Raw genomic sequence first — 17,913 nt, forward strand, 5'->3', positions numbered from 1 at the left:
ATTTAAAATGTATTTGCTCAGACCACCATCATCTTGAACAAACTCTATTATTCTATGTTAAAAAGATAATAAAAATGTAAATATAAGCAGAAGTCTTATTTTTTCACTTGCCAAATTTGCCAGTATTATAATCATTAAAAATTTGTTTTATTAATCATTCTTTTCCAAAGTAGCCATTGTGTGAGGTTTTTAAAGTTTTTGTTTAGGGACCGGTGCTGTGATGTGGCAGGTAAAGCCACTGCCTGCAGTGCTGGCATCCCATATGGATGCTGGTTTGAGACCCAGCTGCTCCACTTACAATCCAGCTCTCTGCTATGGCCTGAGAAAGCAGTAGAAGATGGCCCAGATCCTTAGGTTCCTGCACTCATGTGGGAGACCTGAAACAAGCGAGCCAGCAGATGGAAGACCTCTCTCTCTTTCTCCCTCTGCCTCTGCCTCTCTGTAACTCTGCCTTTCAAAATAAATAAATCTTTAAAAAAAGGCTTTTGTTTAATATTTCAGTTGTGACTTTTGAAAAACAATAGGCTTTTAAAGATAATTTATATTATCTTTTCTACTTCTCTCTGCCCCCCACCTTGTCCATACTCTTGCTCTTGCTGTCACTCTTTCTCTCCTCCATTCTGTATCATCTCCACATAGAATTAGAGAGAACAGAACATCACAGAGGGACCACTAGAGGGGCCTCTTTGGAAGAAAAAAAGGCAATTGGAGTCTTCTTTCTGGTAATGGTAAACTTGTTTGTGGCTTATTGTACAGCAGACTAGATACTTTTTTAAGAAGTAGCTGGAGAGCAATCTCATTCCCCCTTGCCATGCCTCTGAGTCACTACTCATCCAGAGTGTGGGCATTAATTAAATAGTCTTGAGTAAGCACTGAAAAAGTAGGAGTGCCTGCTAAAGGGCTAGAGAACCATCGCCTACATAGTTTAGAGATAAGATAAGAACCAACTTTGACTTTCTAAATAAAACTATAATGTAAAATCATGGACTTTTAAAAATTTATTTATTTATTTATTTATTTGAAAGGCAGAGTTATAGAGAGGCAGAAGCAGAGAGAGAGAGAAGTCTTCCATCAGCTGATTCACTCCCTAGATGGCCACAATGGCCAGAGTTGTGCCCCTCGGAAGCCAGGAGCTTCTTCCAGGTCTCCCATGTGGGTGCAGGGGCCCAAGGACTTGGGCCATCTTCTCCTGCTTTCCCAGGCCATAGCAGAGAGCTGGATCAGAAGTGGAGCAGCCAGGACTCAAACTGGTGACCATATGGGATGCTGGTATTGCAGACTGTGACTTTACTTGCCACAGTACCGGCCCCAAATCATAAACATTTGAAAGAGTTTTGTTCTCTCCACTCTAAACCATTCCTGGCTTATCTCTTCCCATGGCAGAATTCTTTCTATAATCTAGCCAAGGAACAATGACTCGGCCTCTGTTAGAACAGGTCTAGAGAAAAGGATCACATTGCTTTCGGAATAGCCCATGTTATTGTCAAACAGCTGCACTTCTTAAAAGGTTGTTAATAAGGACTAGAGTTTTCTTTTCAGAAAGTTTCAATCACTGATTCTAGCTGTATTTTTCAGGCATTTATTGAAAAAGAAATTCAATGAGGACTATGGACTCAGAGACATATATTCTTTGGGCATTTCACTTCTGTATCCTGTCTCTGCCACTTAGTAGGTACACATCTGTGGGCAATTTGCTTAACAGCTAAGAGCCCTAACTTCCTTATCTGTTAAAAGATGATAATAGCTACCTAAAGGGGCTGTGAGAATTAAGACAGCCCGTGAAAGGCTGCTGACATGTCATGAGTGTTCAATAAACATTGGTTGCTTTCTCTTCCACGCCCATGAAAATATTGGAAGACAGTTATTATGTCTCTCCTAAGTCTCTCTTTCCAGTCCAGCTTTGCACATACCCAGTTTACTTCAGCCACTTCTCATGAGACTGGCCCATGAGCTCCAGGACAGGGAGACATAACTTACACAACTTGAAACACTCAGGGCCTGGTACAGTGTTTGAGACATAGTTAACACTCAGGAGATGTTAACTAATAAGAATTCAGATAACTTTCATGTGCCATAGTTCTCAGTACCATCTTGTCATTTTTAGGATGATGTTGAGAAATTATAGGTATAACCCAGGGATGGGAAAATTTTTTCTCAAGGGCTTATGGATACTTATACCATAATTCATGGGTCATACAATATTGTAAATTTAAAAACTAGCTTGTTATAGATTTATTGAATTTCTAGTCCTGCCTGCAATTGTCTTGGCAAAGTCAGACCAAAAGATTTCATAGGCCTTGTACAACCCATGGGTCAGACATTCCTCATCTCTGGAACATCAATGTGAACTCCACCCTCCTCAAAACACAGTTCCTTTATACTTGCCGTGATTATCAGGAAACTCAGAACAAGGTTTTTTGCTCAATATCAATGCTTTCAAGGCTGGTGCTGTGCTGTAGTAGATTAAGCATCTGCCTGAGGCACTGGCATCCCATCTGGGCACCTATTGGCATCCAGGCTGCTCCACTTCCAATCCAGCTCTCTACTAATGGTCTGGGAAAGCAGTGGAAGATGGCCCAAGTGCTTGGGTCCCTGCACCAGTGCGGAAGATACAGAAGAAGCTCCTGGCTCCCGGCTTTAAATCAGCCCAGCTCCTACCATTGTATCCATTTGGGGAGTGAACCAGCGGATGGAAGACCTCTCTTTCCATCTCTCCCTCTCTCTGTCTGTAACTCTGCCTCTCAAGTAAATAAATAAATCTATTAAAAAATGCCTGCGTCCCATTAAAAAAAAATCAATGCTTTCCTTAGCCTCAATTTTCTCATATAATTATCTCCATCTCCACCCCTTCATTATCTTGGTGTTTGTCTCTTACTCTTGTTTTCATGTATCTTATATCCCTTGAAAAGGAGGCAAGGATGTTTTAAAGTACTCTCTAGGGGCTGGCATTGTGGCACAGCTGGTTAAGTCACTGTCTGGGACACCAGCATCCCATATGAGCATCAATTCAAGTTATTTCCTATCCAGTTCTCTGTTAACGAGCCTGGGGAAGCAGTGTAAGATGACCCGAGTACTTGGGCCACTGCCATCCCTGTGGGAGACCTGGTTGGAATTACAGGCTCCTGGATTTGACCTGGCCAGCCCCAGGCCACTGTGGCAGTTTGGAGGAATTAACCAGTGGATGAAAGACTCTCTTTCTCTCTCTCTCTCTCTTTCTCTCTCCCTCTTTCTTTTTCTGTCTTTCCCTCTATCATTCTGCCTTTCAAATAAACAAAACAATAATCTTTAACAAAGGAACAAAAAAATTCTCTTTTTAAATATATAAGAAAAACAACTTAATCTAATATTCCTGTTAATTATATATTCTTGTGGACAGCACTATGGCACAGCAGGTCAAGTATCTGCCTGCAATGCCAGCATCTCATATGGTACCAGTTCAACAACCATTTGGGGAGTGAGCCAGCAGATGGAAGATTGTCTGTCTCTCCCTCTCTCCCTGTAACTCTGCCTTCCAAATAAATAGATCTTTTTTAAAAATTACATATTCTTCTGGTACCAGCATTGTGGTATAGTGGGTAAAGCTGCTGACTGCAACACCAGCATCCTTTATGGGGCTCTGGTTCGAGTCCCAGACACTCCATTTCCAATCCAGATCCCTGCTAATGCACCTGGAAAGCAGCAGATGACAAAAGTGGTTGGGCCCCTACACCCACGCAGGAGACCCACAAGAAGCTCCTGGTTCCTGGCTTCAGTCTGACCCAGCCCTAATCCCTGCAGCCATTTGGGGAGTGAACCAGCAGATGGAAGATCTTTCTCTCTCTCTCTCTCTCTCTCTCTCTCTCCGCTCTCCCTAACTGTGCCTATCACATAATTTTTTAAAATTTTTAATTATATACTCTCTACTAAGAGAGACCCAGACCTAAGATGTAATAAAAACACTTTTCCAGTTCATCATCTCAGACTCACTTCCTTCCTTACAGCTTCCATACCCCCCCCCTTTCTCCTTTACAGAGAGAACACAGTAATATAGGCACCCATTTCTAAGGTCCTTGGATTACGAAAATGGTTTTTAAAAGCAGATATCAATTACATTTTAAAAATAGCACATCTTAGGTAAGCAAGGTCCTGCACGGCCAGCAAGAGATTTTTTTTCCCTATAACACTGCCTCTGGGCAAGGAGAGCAGAGCATTGAAATCCTTGAGTCACCTAGCAGCCCCACTGTATCACATGACTAAATGGGGCTTTTATTTTTGAACACATGATTCTTACCCATGTTTCAAGGTAGGGTCAAATACAGGCCATCCTGTGGGCAGCAATAGGAATCAGATGACTTCTGAGATCTCTGCCTGCCCTATGATTTGACAAACAGCAATGTCATTGTGTCCTTAGGTTAAAAGGAAAGAAAAGGCAACACCACTCTGATGAATCCTCAGACCTAAAACCTGCAAAGGTCAGTGAACAGAACAGGATCCCCCCTTCCCTTCCTTTGGATAAGTCTACAGCCAAGATTTCACTGAAGCTGCCTGAAGAGGAAAGTAAAAAGAAGACGTGCCAACAGCCAAGAAGGAGTGGAGGCTGGGTTTGGTGGTGAGGAGTCAGGTCATCAGAGCCGGAGGGTGTCTCCTTCTTAAGTGTGCAATTAGGACCTCAATAAAAGGTCCCAGCACACACTGTCGGCACACAGCCCGCTACCCACGTCGCACTCGCTCTCACCCGTGAACCAGGTAAGTCTCACTGATCGTCTGCTTGGGCGTACTTATTCCAGGCTGCTGCTTTGCTTCTGCACAAGCTTGTGTGAGGATTTCAGAGGAAACGGGCTCAAGGCCAGCCCCTGTTCGTAAAGGTAGACTGGGAGCTCAAGCCACACAAATTCTTTTCCTTGCTTATGGAACTTCTTTGGTCGTTTTCTTTTTTAGAAAACTACTAAACTGTTTGGATGATACAGACATGAACACTGCTTAACAAGACACAGAACTCATATCTGTATTAAAGTGAAAATGGAGAGTTATTTAAATGATGGGTAATGATTGAGGGGTGGAGACTTGATCTTACCAATGAGTTCACATGGAACCATGTCTTCTTGGTTAAAAGATTCTTCTCCCTACAAACATAGGAGCTGATTTTCATGGTGTTCCTTCTCTTTTGTCTAGAAACTTTACTAACCTTGGAAATTAGAGTTTCCTAAGCAGAGGAGGTGGGACAGAGCCCCAGCAAGAGGAAGGCTAGTGGACCATCTCCGATGAGACTGCCAGGACGGGTCCCACTCTGTTCGCTTCATTTGCACCTTTCACTACTTACACTCACGTTCTTTCTCACCCTCCTTTTTGCAGTAAGCTTTCTCTGAACACACAAATGTGAGTGTTTACCTCAGAGCAGGAGGAGAAGTGCCTCTTCTAATACCTACCACAGTGCCTGCTGCAGAATCAAACCACCCCTGGAGTTCAGATACAAAGTTTTAGGATACAGACAGAAGGACCATCTTGCTCTCCCCTTTCTGAGGGAACCCATCCTAGGAAATGAGCAATGTTTGTTCTTCCTCACACAGTCTCTCTGAGCTTGCAAAGATGCCTCGGCTCCTGAGAGGTGTCCTCTGTGTAATGGAGACGTTCCACAAGTACGCCAGCGAGGACAAGGCTACGCTGACCCACAGAGAGCTGGAGCAGCTGCTCCAGGGCGAGCTTGCGGACTCTATCCAGGTGAGGTGCTCACTGAGCTGTAGAAATTCTTCCTCATCTGCTCTTTCCCTATCACCCAAGCAAGATGGGTACAAGTGAACCCTGTCCATTTGATACTTGACCACCATTCATTTTCTGACTTCTGGACAGCGTTGGCAGCCTCAGATTCCTGTTTTGTGCATTGCTTAATGAATCTTGCAGAGGAAATGAGGTTTTCCTCAATGGAACTAGACCTTCAGCAAAGCAACTCCTGAGAGGAGCTATTAGGCATCTGATGCAATCACAAGTGCTCTAAGGGCTCCTTTAAGTCATAGCTCTCTGATGAGAAGCGGCATCCAGAGCCAAAGAGCACTTCTGTTTGGGGAAATGTTACTAGATCCTGAGGAATGAGGGTCAAAAAAAAAGGGAGGATTCATGGGAGACGCAGACAGTCGGGGCACCTGATTGGCTGATTTCTCTCTGTGTTTTTATGCAGCCACATGTCATTCATGCTGTGCAGAGAAATTTGAATCTTCTGGGTATTGACAGTGCCGACACCATTAGTTTTGATGAATTTGTTCTGGTGATATTCAACTTGCTGAACCTCTGTTATTTTGACATGCAATCATTACTGAATTCAGAACCAAGACAGGTGCTTAACCCACACACTGTGGATCTTCAGGTGACTACCAGAAATGGTCAGCAGACAGGGGGAACTCTGCCAACTCAAGACAAGGTTGTGACATCATCAGCTGAGCTCAGCACTGAAGAAAGTAGGGTAGCTGGACGCCATAGAGGGGACCCACAGGGAGGCAGCAAGACTCACAACCTGCCAGGAGAAACTTCTGAGCAGAATGACGTGAAAATCCAACAGCTAGAAGCAGATGAACAAAATCAGGAAGCAGCTCCAAAGGTACTAGCAACAGAGGATAATGGAGCCCAACTTAAAACAAGTGAGTCATTATCAGGATCAGAAGAGACTAGCAGTCCTACAAAGAGGGAGGCACAGACTAGGGAGATCCCCAGGGAAGGAGATAAACCAGCCAGGGAGCAAAGGGGCACCAAGACAAGAGACCAGCAGGGAGAAGAGGAACAGAACTTGAAACAACAACAAGAAACAACACAGAGACCATCTGAAAACCAGGAAGTTGCTGCAAAAAAGGGTACTAAGAAACACTCGAAATCACAAGGCCCGCCCCTGCAAGGAGTTGAACCCCGTGCAGAGCGGGCTGACCTGCCAGAACGCACCTCTGCCAGGAAACCCTCTCTGACACAGAAGTCAGCTGACCCAGAGGACGGGAGCAGAACGTCTGAGATGGAACAACCCGGCAAGGCTGCTGCCGGGACACCATCCGGCACCAGGAGCTCTGATGTGCTTGATGGTTATGGTGAAGCGTCTGAGGCCCAAGAACCACCAGCACACGAAAGGGAGCATGAAACACAGAAACTTCCAGTCCACGGTGTTTCAGAAACACTGGGCATTAGAGCTGAAAGGAAGGAGGGAGGAAGTCTTCAGCCCCATGGATCAGCAAGGCAGAAAGAACAGCAGAGGAAAACTCAGCCGCCAGCCCTGGAAGCCCGAACACAAGATGAAAAGGATCAGAAACTACAGGGATCAACAAAAGAAAAAGATGCTGAGAAAGGCTCCGAGTCACAAGATCTGATCTCAGAAGACAGAAATCAGAATAGCCCTGAAATTGAGGGAAAATACCCTGAGGAAAGCCCAGAGGAAGAATCTGTGAACAGCAAAAATGGCCCTGCAGCTAAAGGGACCCCCAGAGCAAGAGAAAGAACAGAAGAGTCTGTGCCACCTGAGCACCAGCCTGGAGCAGAAAACGGTGGAGTCGTTGAGACCCGCGACAACCCAGCCGCCGCAGACGATGGCTGTGGGGACGAGGAGCCTGAGTCACAGGTTACACAGGATGAAGAGGGGACTTCTGGAACTCCCCACGGCCTGGCTCCAGAGGAAGGTGACCAGAGCTCCAAGACAGGTGGGCTGCCTGTGCCAGGGGAGTCCCAGGGTCAGGAAGACCCACATGGAGAGCCTGAGAAAGGAAGTCACAATGATAACCCAGACACTCAGAAGCAGGAAGCCCCAGGTGAGAGAAACAGAGCCCAGGAGGTGGCGGTGCTGTCAGCAGAAGGAGAAGGTGTGCAGCTTGCCGAGGGCCAGGAACCGGCTGCCAGAGAACGCAGAAGTCAAGGCTCGGGGCTCAAAGGTCCAGGTGCAGCTGTGCAGCCTGATGGACACTCAGAGACACAAGAGTCCACAGACAGGGGTGAAAACACAAAGTCTCTGAGGACAGACATCTCGGCAGCCCTGGATGCAGACTTCAGTGACCAGTGTTCCTTAATGCAGCTCCCTGAGAAGGCAGATGGTAGAAGACAACTAAAGATCCAGGGCCCAAGAACCAGAGAAGAGGAAGAGGGTGCATCAGAGACCCAAGAGGCTCTGTTAAAACGCCTGGATGAGCACAACTCAGCCTCCCCCAAGACACGTTTTGAAACAGAGGAACCTGCAATATTGGAGGAGGAGGATGGACATCCCCATCAGCTGGCAGGAGGACATGATGACCAACAAAATCCAACTAAGAAAGACTATGCCTCTGCAGTCCCATGGCCAGGCCTTGAACAGAGGATGTGGACAGCCCAAAAGCCTTCTTCCAGGGAGACAGCCACAGTTCGTTCCAGTCCACTGTACCAGTACGTGCAAGAGAAGTTACTGGAGCAAACACACATTACCCAAGAGGAGCTTCAAAACCAAGATAAGACAGCCCACACGTTGGACCAAGAGCTCCAGAAGATACAGCCGAGGGCGTTTCTCACCAATAAGAACTCAGACTGTCCTGCCTTTTTCAACCACAGTCAAGCATCACAACAGCTCACCAGGGAATTTCTGCCTGATGAGGATCAGACATCAGCTCCGTGGGCCTCAGAAGATAAGCAGGGTCGCCCTCAGAGAGAGGAACCAGTACCACATAGGGAGTGACCAGCAAAACGCGATGAATGGTAATCTTCATCACCGGAGAAGTTACAAGGGACTTCATACGTCTTTGCATGCCCCAGATTTCTTCCTTCCTGATCACCCTCAATACTCACGCAGAGATTCCAACGCAGATAAACGCTCAGAGGCAGATTTCAAATCCTTTACATTTCTTTCCCAAGAAATAATAATGTATTCAGCAGGGCAAACCACCATCGAAGAATTGTCTGACCAAAAAGATACAGTTGGTAAAAATCCCACCATATGGTGCTACTATTGTGTGCCAAAATGGACATACTCATGAACAATTTATCTCAATTTACCTGGCACTAAAAACAGAAACAAAAACCCTTCCACATCTTTAGCAGGTTACAATTTCTTCATCTTTTCTCTTGGCTTTTTAAAATGCAGCAGTAGGAGGTTATGAGACAGCAATATGATCTTCTAGTCATCAATATTAATGTATAGACACAGATTATTCTGCTTTATGACATTTTCTAGAGGGATTTCTAGTTCATCCTAAAATGTTAGCCCTCAAAATAAGTTCAGATATCACCATAACCTAGAAATAATTATAATTTCTAGTACCAGATTAAATGCATGATTCTTTGCTCATATCCAAATCCTGCTGAATCTGTTCTTTGGATTCATTTGTTCATTTATGCATTCAACAGATTCCAATAAACCCTACTCCTTATAAAACCTTTTCATAGCCTCTGGTTCAAATAAGCAATCAGAATAATTATATGAGAGAAAGAAGATATAAAGTATGCTTGGGCCGGCGCCACGGCTCACTTGGTTAATTCTCCGCCTGCGGTGCCGGCACCCCGGGTTCTAGTCCCAGTTGGGGCTCTGAATTCTGTCCCAGTTGCTCCTCTTCCAGTCCAACTCTCTGCTGTGGCCCGGGAAGGCAGTGGAGGATGGCCCAGGTACTTGGGCCCTACACCTGCATGGGAGACCAGGAGGAAGCACCTGGCTCCTGGCTTTGGATTGGTGCAGCTCGCCAGCTGTAGTGGCCATTTGGGGGTGAACCAATGGAAAAGGAAGACCTTTCTCTCTCTCTCTCTCTCTCTCTCTCTCTCTCTCTCTCACTGTCTAACTCTGCCTGTCAAAAAAAAAAAAAAAAGTATGCTTGGTTCCGTAAGAAATTCTTGTAGCCAATAATCCAGTCTACTAAGCATTTACCTATATAGTTTGCTGATGGCATTGAATTAAAACTGATAATTAAATAATCGCATGAACAATTTACTTTGTTGGTTCATTATTTTTCTGTCATTCTCTCTTGCCTTGGAGACACTGATCAGAAACAAAAACAATCTCAGTTATTTGTGTTTTCTCAAAGAAAATCATAATGAAAGGATTATGTTCTTAGAGTTTAGTAATGACCTGGGGATAGTTGTTGTATAATGTTTCCTGAAACCAAAAAGAATCTAATACCCCATCCCCTATTTCATTCCGCCTTGGAGGCTCAATATTCTTCCAATTTATATCTCTTTTAGAGCCTAAAATCCATGTATATCCTCCCCTCTAACATATTCAGCTCTTTTCCCTCCACTTTCAAATACAAATGAATATCTGGGTATAAAAAAGAAAGAAAGAAAAGAAAAGAAATTTCTTTAAATGAGCAAGGGGGAAGAAACAACTCACAAAAAAAGAGCATAAACTAACCAGCCCTTGGCATGCAACTGGGCAATGTGTATCCAGGTCAGAAAAATGACAGCCTGTGAACAGTAAATTCACAAAAGAAGCCAGACGGATGGCTGATAAACTTTGCCATCTTCACTAGGCTTCAAGGAAATGCAAGCAAAAATGGGTTTTTGTTCATTGCTTATCAAATTAGTAAGGAAGATTGCTTGCTTGTTTGTAGTAACTATACAGTAAGGTTGAGAGTGTGGGGAACAAGAACCCTCAAGCCTGGCTGACAGTAGTGTAAATGAGTACAATCTTTCTGAAAGACAGTCAATAACATGCATCAAAAATACTTGAAATCCAGACCTAACAGCCATGGCCATGGAAGAGACTTAGCAGTGAGCTGGACAACGTCTTCGCCAACAAGGACAAGAAGCAGGAACAGAGCTGCCCAGCATGGCAGGGGCTGAGGTGGGAACAGCAGAGCCACGCACCCTGTGGGCAGCAGAGTAGGAGGGGGACCATGGGTTCAGGAGGCCACCACCAAGGCCGTGGGGAAGGGTGAAGATGAGTGGAAATAAATGGAGCAAAAATGGATGGATCAGTGGCTTCAGAGTTCAGGCAATGCAAATAAGTGAAAAAGTAGAAGACGATAGAGAAAAGAGAGAAGACCCAGATAAAAACTGGGAAGAAGATGGAGATGGTGGCAGTGATCTAGAAAAAATCTTCAGGTCCCTGGAATAAAACAACTCCAGCACCTCCTGCTTCAGTAATTGTTGCAGAAACTCCAGAACCAGAGAAGACTAGCAGTGTGCATAGGCCACCTGGCGCCGGGTTTATGCAACAAGGAAAACAACACGGGACCGCCAGAAACACACAGCGAGACGCAGTTTGCATCGCTGCAGTCCACTGCCACGCCTGTGGGCAGCAGGAAACACTGAGCCTTGGTTGACTGTCTCGGGCTTGCTGCCCTCGTTGTGGATTTCATGAGGATCACAGCTTCTGGATATGAGGTTACAGCTGTTAAGTGTTGCTGTGAACCTTGAAACAGCTCTACTGGATTCCTACCAGAAATCCGCAGATCAGCCATCCGGGTAAAAGATGAAGATGTAAGTGACCTTAATTAAACTGTCCTTTGCCCCACCCATAAGAAATACCCTGTGTAGCAGGCTGTGGCCACGTGAGGCTTCCTGGAAGATGCCGCTCTATAAGGAACTGCTGTGTCCAGATCAGCCATGTAGGGCTGTGATTCTGTGTGCTAAGGTAACTGCAAACCAACAACCCACTTGAGTCCACAAAATCGAAAAGAGGATGGGGGTGGGGATAATTTTGTTTCTTTTAGCAATTTTTTTATTTGCGTGGTGTTTTTCTTGTAGTCCACATTAAGGCCTTTTCTGCTTTGACTTGGAATAAGTTCTTTGACAGAGCATATTGCTTAGTTAACCAAATAAACAGAAAGATGCATTAAAATTGTGAAATGTGTCGTGATTTTGCCAATCCCTACGAGTAGGACTACACTGCCTTAGATGTAAAGGGCTTGGGTGCTGGAGGCTCTCCCACAGTGCTAGTAAGGCTTCCTGTGAACCAGGTCTGGATCGTGGAGTAAACGGCTGGGGAAAGAGTGGTTTCTGCTCAGCTACGGGAATCACTGAGCTGTCCTTGGACATTCAAAGTGGCACAAGGACAACCTCAGCTAAGCCCATTTAAGTTTCATGAATTTTGCACTATCTTTGATAAGAAATCTTTATATATCTTTACATATATATATATATATATATTCAACCATGGAAGAGACTTAGCAGCGAGCTAAGTATATTTGGACAGTATATAAAGATATATATTGGACACTCTGTGGTTGCAATGATTGTCCCAATGAGCTCCATTATCCATTTTTTATTTTTCTGGATATTGTTCATTTGGAGAGTCAGAACAGAAAACAGAAGACTTCTCTTTATAATAAGTACAGCTTAATACATCCAGTAGGGGCCGGCACTGTGGCGTAGGGGGTAAAGCCACCACCTGCAGTGTCGGCATCCCATATGGGCACCAGTTTGAGTCCTGGCTGCTCCACTTCCAATCCAGCTCTCTGCTATGACATGGGAAAGCAGAGGAAGATGGCCCAAGTCCTTGGGCCCCTGTACCCGCGTGTGAGACCCGGAAGAAGCTCCTAGCTCCTGGCTTCAGATTGGCCCATCTCTGGCTATTGTGACCACCTGGGGAATGAACCAGCAGATGGAAGATCTCTCTCTCTCTCTGCCTCTCCTTCTTTCTCTTTCAAATAAAATAAATAAATCTTTTAAAAAAATACATCCAGTAGTTCTTAGTCCTTGTAATCTATGAACTGTATAAAATCTGTTCTCTTTATATTAATAATAAATAAGTTACTTAAAATGAAATAGCTATATAGTTATAGATGTTAGTATAAGTAAAGCTGTTAAAATAAACATTAAACTTTATGATCCAAATGGATTACATTCAAAATAAAATTTGTTTCACAGTTGCTACTTTGAGATATATACAGTAAGTCAATAATCTTAGTGAAGTAAGAAAATGCAGTTAGTATTTAAAAGGGAGAACTTGTAGAAACTACCAAGGATTACTGAAAAGTTTCTTTGCACCAAGTAAGATGCAGTCTAGCAATTTCCTAGTTTTGTCCCTTTGGTTGAATAGGAATATTTCAGTGTGGCCTGTGACCACTCGACGCAGTCTAGACTTCTCGACAGAAAATCCCTTTGCTAGGGGCAGGAGTCGCAGACTTGCTGCTGGCAAGAGTGAAGCAAATGGTGAGAAAAGCTATGCTAGCGTGGGAGGATTTTTCCATAGGAGTCCAGTCTCCCATCAAAGTGTCGGTGCAGGAATGGATGCCCAGGAGAGCTACAGTACCACCTGGCAGGACCTGCCAACCGCTCCAGGCACCTGCGGGCAGATTAGGGTGAGTAGCTGAGCCAGCCAAAGGAGGGGGCGGGGGTTGCATAATGAAATGAGAAACAAGGAATTCCTGGTTAAACTGAAGATATAATTCAGAAACCAAAAACTTAACAAATGATCTCTTGGACCTTGATCCAAAGAATTCTCTGAGAAGTATGCATTTTCCCAGCAAAATTTCATTAGAGAATTATATGATTGAGAAATGAAATGAGATTAATTATGAGGGGATTTTATTTACTCTATCAGCAATTTGAAACCCTGCAGTAGTTTTAAATTCCAACTCTTGTTATAATTTTTTAAAAGATTATGAAATCATCAAAATGTTCAAGAATCAGGTTTTCAGATACTGTATGATGGTTGGATGGGGCTGTCCGTTGTACCATTTCTTTCTCTGGATTCTCACATGATTTGGCAGCGCAAGAACTCTGAAACAGGGGCCAGTGCTGTGGCGCTGTGGGTTAAAACCCCAGCCTACAGTGCTAGCATCCCATATGGGCATCAGTTGGAGTCCCAGCTGCTCCACTTCCGTTCCAGCTCCCTGCTAATGTGCCTGGGAAAGCAGCAGAGAATGGCCCAAGTTCTAAGGCCCCTGAACCCACATGGGAGTCCTGGAAGAAGCTTCTGGTTCCTGGCTTCAGATCGGCTCAGCTCCAGCCATTGTGGCCATTTGGGGAGTAAACCAGCAGATAGAAGACCTCTCTCTCTGTCTCTACCTCTCTCTGTAACTCTTTCAAATAAATAAAATAAATCTTAAAAAAAATAAGAAGAAATCTGGGACATTAACAAAGTTAATGAAACAAATGTATGAGAAAAATGTTTAAATGTTCTCCAAGGTAGTGCTATAAGGAAACAAGCAGGAATGTACATAGATTCATCTCAAAGACAGTCCTAGCATATTAAAGACAGCAAAACCAGAAACAACCAAAATGTCAATAATTGTGGAAATGGTTAACTAATTTATGGTTCCTATATAGTGACAAAAACCAGTAGAAATAATGAGGTAAGATGTTATTTAGTTAATGAGGAAGGATCCATCAGACACTAACATTTGAAGGCTTATAAAATTGTAGGTAGACTATGAGGCAGAGTAGGAGACAAGCAGAGTCTGAGATCAGTCTTTTTTAAATTTATTTGAGAGTCAGAGTTACAGACAGAGAGAGGGAGAGACAGATAGTGATCTGCTGGTTCACTCCCTAGGTGGCTGCAATGGCCAGAGTGAAGCTGATCTGAAGCCAGGAGCCAGGAGCTTCTTCCAGGTCTCCCATGTGGGTGCAGGGGGCCAAGCACTTGGGCCACCTTCCACTGCTTTCCCATGCCATTATCAGGGAGCTGGGTCAGAAGTGGAGCAGCTAGAACTTGAATGGATGCCCATATGGAAGCTTAAACTACTATGCCAAGCGCCAGCCCCTGAGACCAAGCTTAACAATAGTTGTCTCAGGACTAGCGCCGTGGCATAGCGGGTAAAGCCACCTCCTCCAGTGCCGGCATCCTATATGGATGTCAGTTCAAGTCCCAGCTGCTCCACTTCCAATCCAGCTCTCTGCTGTGGCCTGGGAAAGCAGTAGAAGATGGCCCAAGTCCTTGGGCCCCTGCACTCGCATGGAGACCCAGAAGAAGCTCCTGGCTCCTAGCTTAGGATCAGCACAGCTCTGGCCATTGCAGCCATTTAGGGAGTTAACCAGCAGATGGAAGATCTCTCTCTCTCTCTTTGCCTCTCCTTCTCTCTCTGTGTAACTCTGACTTTCAATAATAATAAATAAATAAATCTTAAAAAAAAATAGTTGTCTCTAGTCAGAGCAACCCTAAATGACATTTACTTCCTGTTTTGAGATTTCCTTCACTTCCCAAATTTTCTATAATTAAGCTTGATACATATGCAAATAAATGCTATTTTAATAATTAATTCATAATATTTATTTCTAGTCTCAAATGATAATCTAAAATATAAAAGTTTCACAAACGTGTTTATAATATCATTATTGATTATAATACAAAATAGAGAAAATCAAATTTCTAATAGTATGAGAGCAGGTTATGAAAATTTTTAAATATCCTCTTGATGGCATTATACTTTCTAAACTGTGCTTTTGTGAGGCATCTACAATTATATGGAAAACTCATTATATAGAAAACAATGATACAACTTCATACAGAGTATCAACTATACTCAAAATCTGTGTAAGTAGACAAACATAATGACAGGAAATATACCTTGATATCTACAATGCTTATTTCTTGAATATAGATTTATAAGTCATTTTCATTTCTTCTTTCCAGAGTTCTATATTTTCAAAATTTTCTGTATTAAGCATACTTTATTCTCCTAATTTAACAAACCAAAAACTAACTAGTGGGAGTGCTGTTGAGTAAGGTCCCACAATGGATGGAGGTCTAAGTGAAATTCCTGTCGGGATTGTGACAGTCTGGACTCCGAGCTTCAGCCTGCCCCAGCCCTGGCTGTTGTGAGCATTTGGGAAGTGAACCAGCGGATGGAAGATCGATCTATCTATCTATCTATCTATCTCTCCCCCCTTTTTCTCTCTCTGCCGTTCAAATAAAGTGAAGATAAATTTTCTAAAAATTTGTTTTAAACTAAATACCACAACAGAGAAAAACTTCAGAAACATGATGTTAAGCAAAAGAAAATCCTCCTGTTGAATGGCTACATTTACATAAAGTTCCAGAAAAGAGACAACTGAGTACTGTATTAGAAGTCAGGAAAATGGTTACTAGTGAGGAGAGTGGGGGTAGAGGATAGGCAAGACAGGGATTTCTGGGGCATGGGTTAATTGCTAGCTCTATTTCTTTATACGATTGATGCCTACTTTGTGATAATTCATCAAATTGTACACTTATGATTCATGTGTTATACTTCAATAATAAGATTTGTTTCAAAAGAAAAATATATCCTAAGTGCCCAGCAAACTTTCTGGTATTAGTTAGGTATTCAATATGTACAAGTACGTGTTTACTACTCAACATGAGACCTAGAATAGTACCAAGTAGGGGAGGCATTCTATTCATCTATTAGTTCAGAAAGTGGCCACCTACCGCACCATGCATGCAGGTACACAGTGATGAACAAAACAGACAATTCTTGACCATAGAGCATGCAGTCTGATGGAGGAAGAGAGTCATTTTTAAAAATCTACACCAAAGCAATGGCTAATTACACACTTTTGATCAGTGCAATGAGAAGAAACCAAGAGGAAGAGCTAATTTAAACTGCGGATGATAGGTCACCTCTCTAAGAAATTAGCATGCTTCCATGATTGATTTCTGAACTCTAGAAACCCCGGAAATCAACGCTCCATGAAGCACCTAGTATCTACCCAAAAGGCGTGCCTCCACAGCACCATGCAAGGTGCCTCCTACTGGTTATTATGTCAACGATGAGCAAAATTTCACAATTCTTCCTCAAAATGTCAGAAGACAAGTATCTCGAGGTGTGAAGAATAAAGGCAGAATGGAGTGGTGAAGAGCACAGGCTCAGGGGAGAGACAGGGTTCAGGTTAAAGTCCAGCCTTGGTCAGCTGGTAACTTACACTGTGTTCTTGGGCAAGTTCCTTAACCTCTCTGGGCTTCATTCTGTACATGTTCAAAAATGCACAAAATCTCAAGAAGTTCACCAGCTGATCCCGAGCACAGGTCACAAACCCCCTTCTCGGGATTCCCGACTGCAGACCAGGAGGTCAGCCAGCTCACAGCCAGCAGGAGGGCTGGGTGAGACCACACACAAGGGAAGAGACCGGCCCACTGTTGCCTCAGCCCTGAGGGGTGGGCCAGGGCTAGTCCGCAGGTCTCCTGAGACCCCAGCCCCAGCTGCTCCCAGATCTCAGATGCTGGGCAGAAGACACATCAGCTTTTTACCTTGTTATCTGACCACGAGGAGGGCGGCAGCAAACCAAAGACCAGAAGAATAGGAGTAATCCCCGAAGAAGAGGAGGAGGGCTTCACAAACGCACCACTTCCTTCCGGCACAGCGTCCCCGGGGCCTCGCTGAGTCAGTGACTCCACCTGGATGCTGTCCAGATTTTGGCAGACCTGTGGAAGCTGCCAGTGATCAAAGCCTTCCAAGAAGGCAGGTGGAGACCCGTTTCCCAAAGCCGACCACATCATCTCGTAATTAAAGCTAAGTCCTGGTCCACTTCCCCTGCTGATCCACATGAAAGGGCACCGTGCTGTCAGTCACTGTCACCCTGATTACTCAGAGTGCAGTAAGTCAAGGGATCCACTGATGGGAAGAAACATCACTCAGCGGAGACGCAGCAGTCTCTCATCCAGGTGAGAGGACTCTGTGACCCCCATCATCTTCCGGGACACTAGCTCTGCTGGTGTTAGAGTATAGAGATCCACCCGCTCCTCAGCCTGCCCTCACCAAACGTCACAGCCTCCACTCCCCTGCTGGAGGAACTGCGTTTAGGGAAAATTATGTACGCAACATACACCTGCTTGCTCCTCAAATGACCCAAATTCTACTCCTAGCTCAGGCTACACTTTGGGAAAGCCACAGAGTGCGATCACATTCAACTATGCTTCAGAATTGTCTTCTCTGGGTTACCTAATAAAATCACATCCCCAGTGTCTTTATACTCATTGAATAACAACTCCCTTTGACATCTTCAAACTTTGTCAAACCAACAAGAAACAGACCTGCGAGATTTCCCACTGCACTGGCAAGCACTCTCTCCCCATAGAAATAAGATGACGCTTCTCTT

At 44.2% G+C, this 17,913-nt stretch overlaps 1 protein-coding gene and 1 pseudogene across 1 annotated transcript; both read left to right on the plus strand.

Moving 5' to 3' along the window:
- The first annotated feature begins 5,549 nt into the window (after nt 1-5,549).
- TCHHL1 (trichohyalin like 1) lies at nt 5,550-9,882 on the plus strand. The gene is made up of 2 exons (XM_002715352.6): nt 5,550-5,697; nt 6,152-9,882. The coding sequence occupies exons 1-2, from the start codon at nt 5,566-5,568 to the stop codon at nt 8,642-8,644; spliced, it is 2,625 nt and encodes an 874-aa protein (XP_002715398.2). The 5' UTR covers nt 5,550-5,565; the 3' UTR covers nt 8,645-9,882.
- Nucleotides 9,883-10,459: 577 nt separating this feature from the next.
- Nucleotides 10,460-11,669, plus strand: LOC108177605 (protein CDV3 homolog pseudogene; annotated as a pseudogene).
- The last annotated feature ends 6,244 nt before the right edge of the window (nt 11,670-17,913 follow it).

This window comes from Oryctolagus cuniculus, chromosome 7 (assembly GCF_051225735.1).
Source record: "Oryctolagus cuniculus isolate XC-2025 breed Fujian yellow rabbit chromosome 7, ASM5122573v1, whole genome shotgun sequence".
NCBI lineage: Eukaryota > Metazoa > Chordata > Mammalia > Lagomorpha > Leporidae > Oryctolagus > Oryctolagus cuniculus.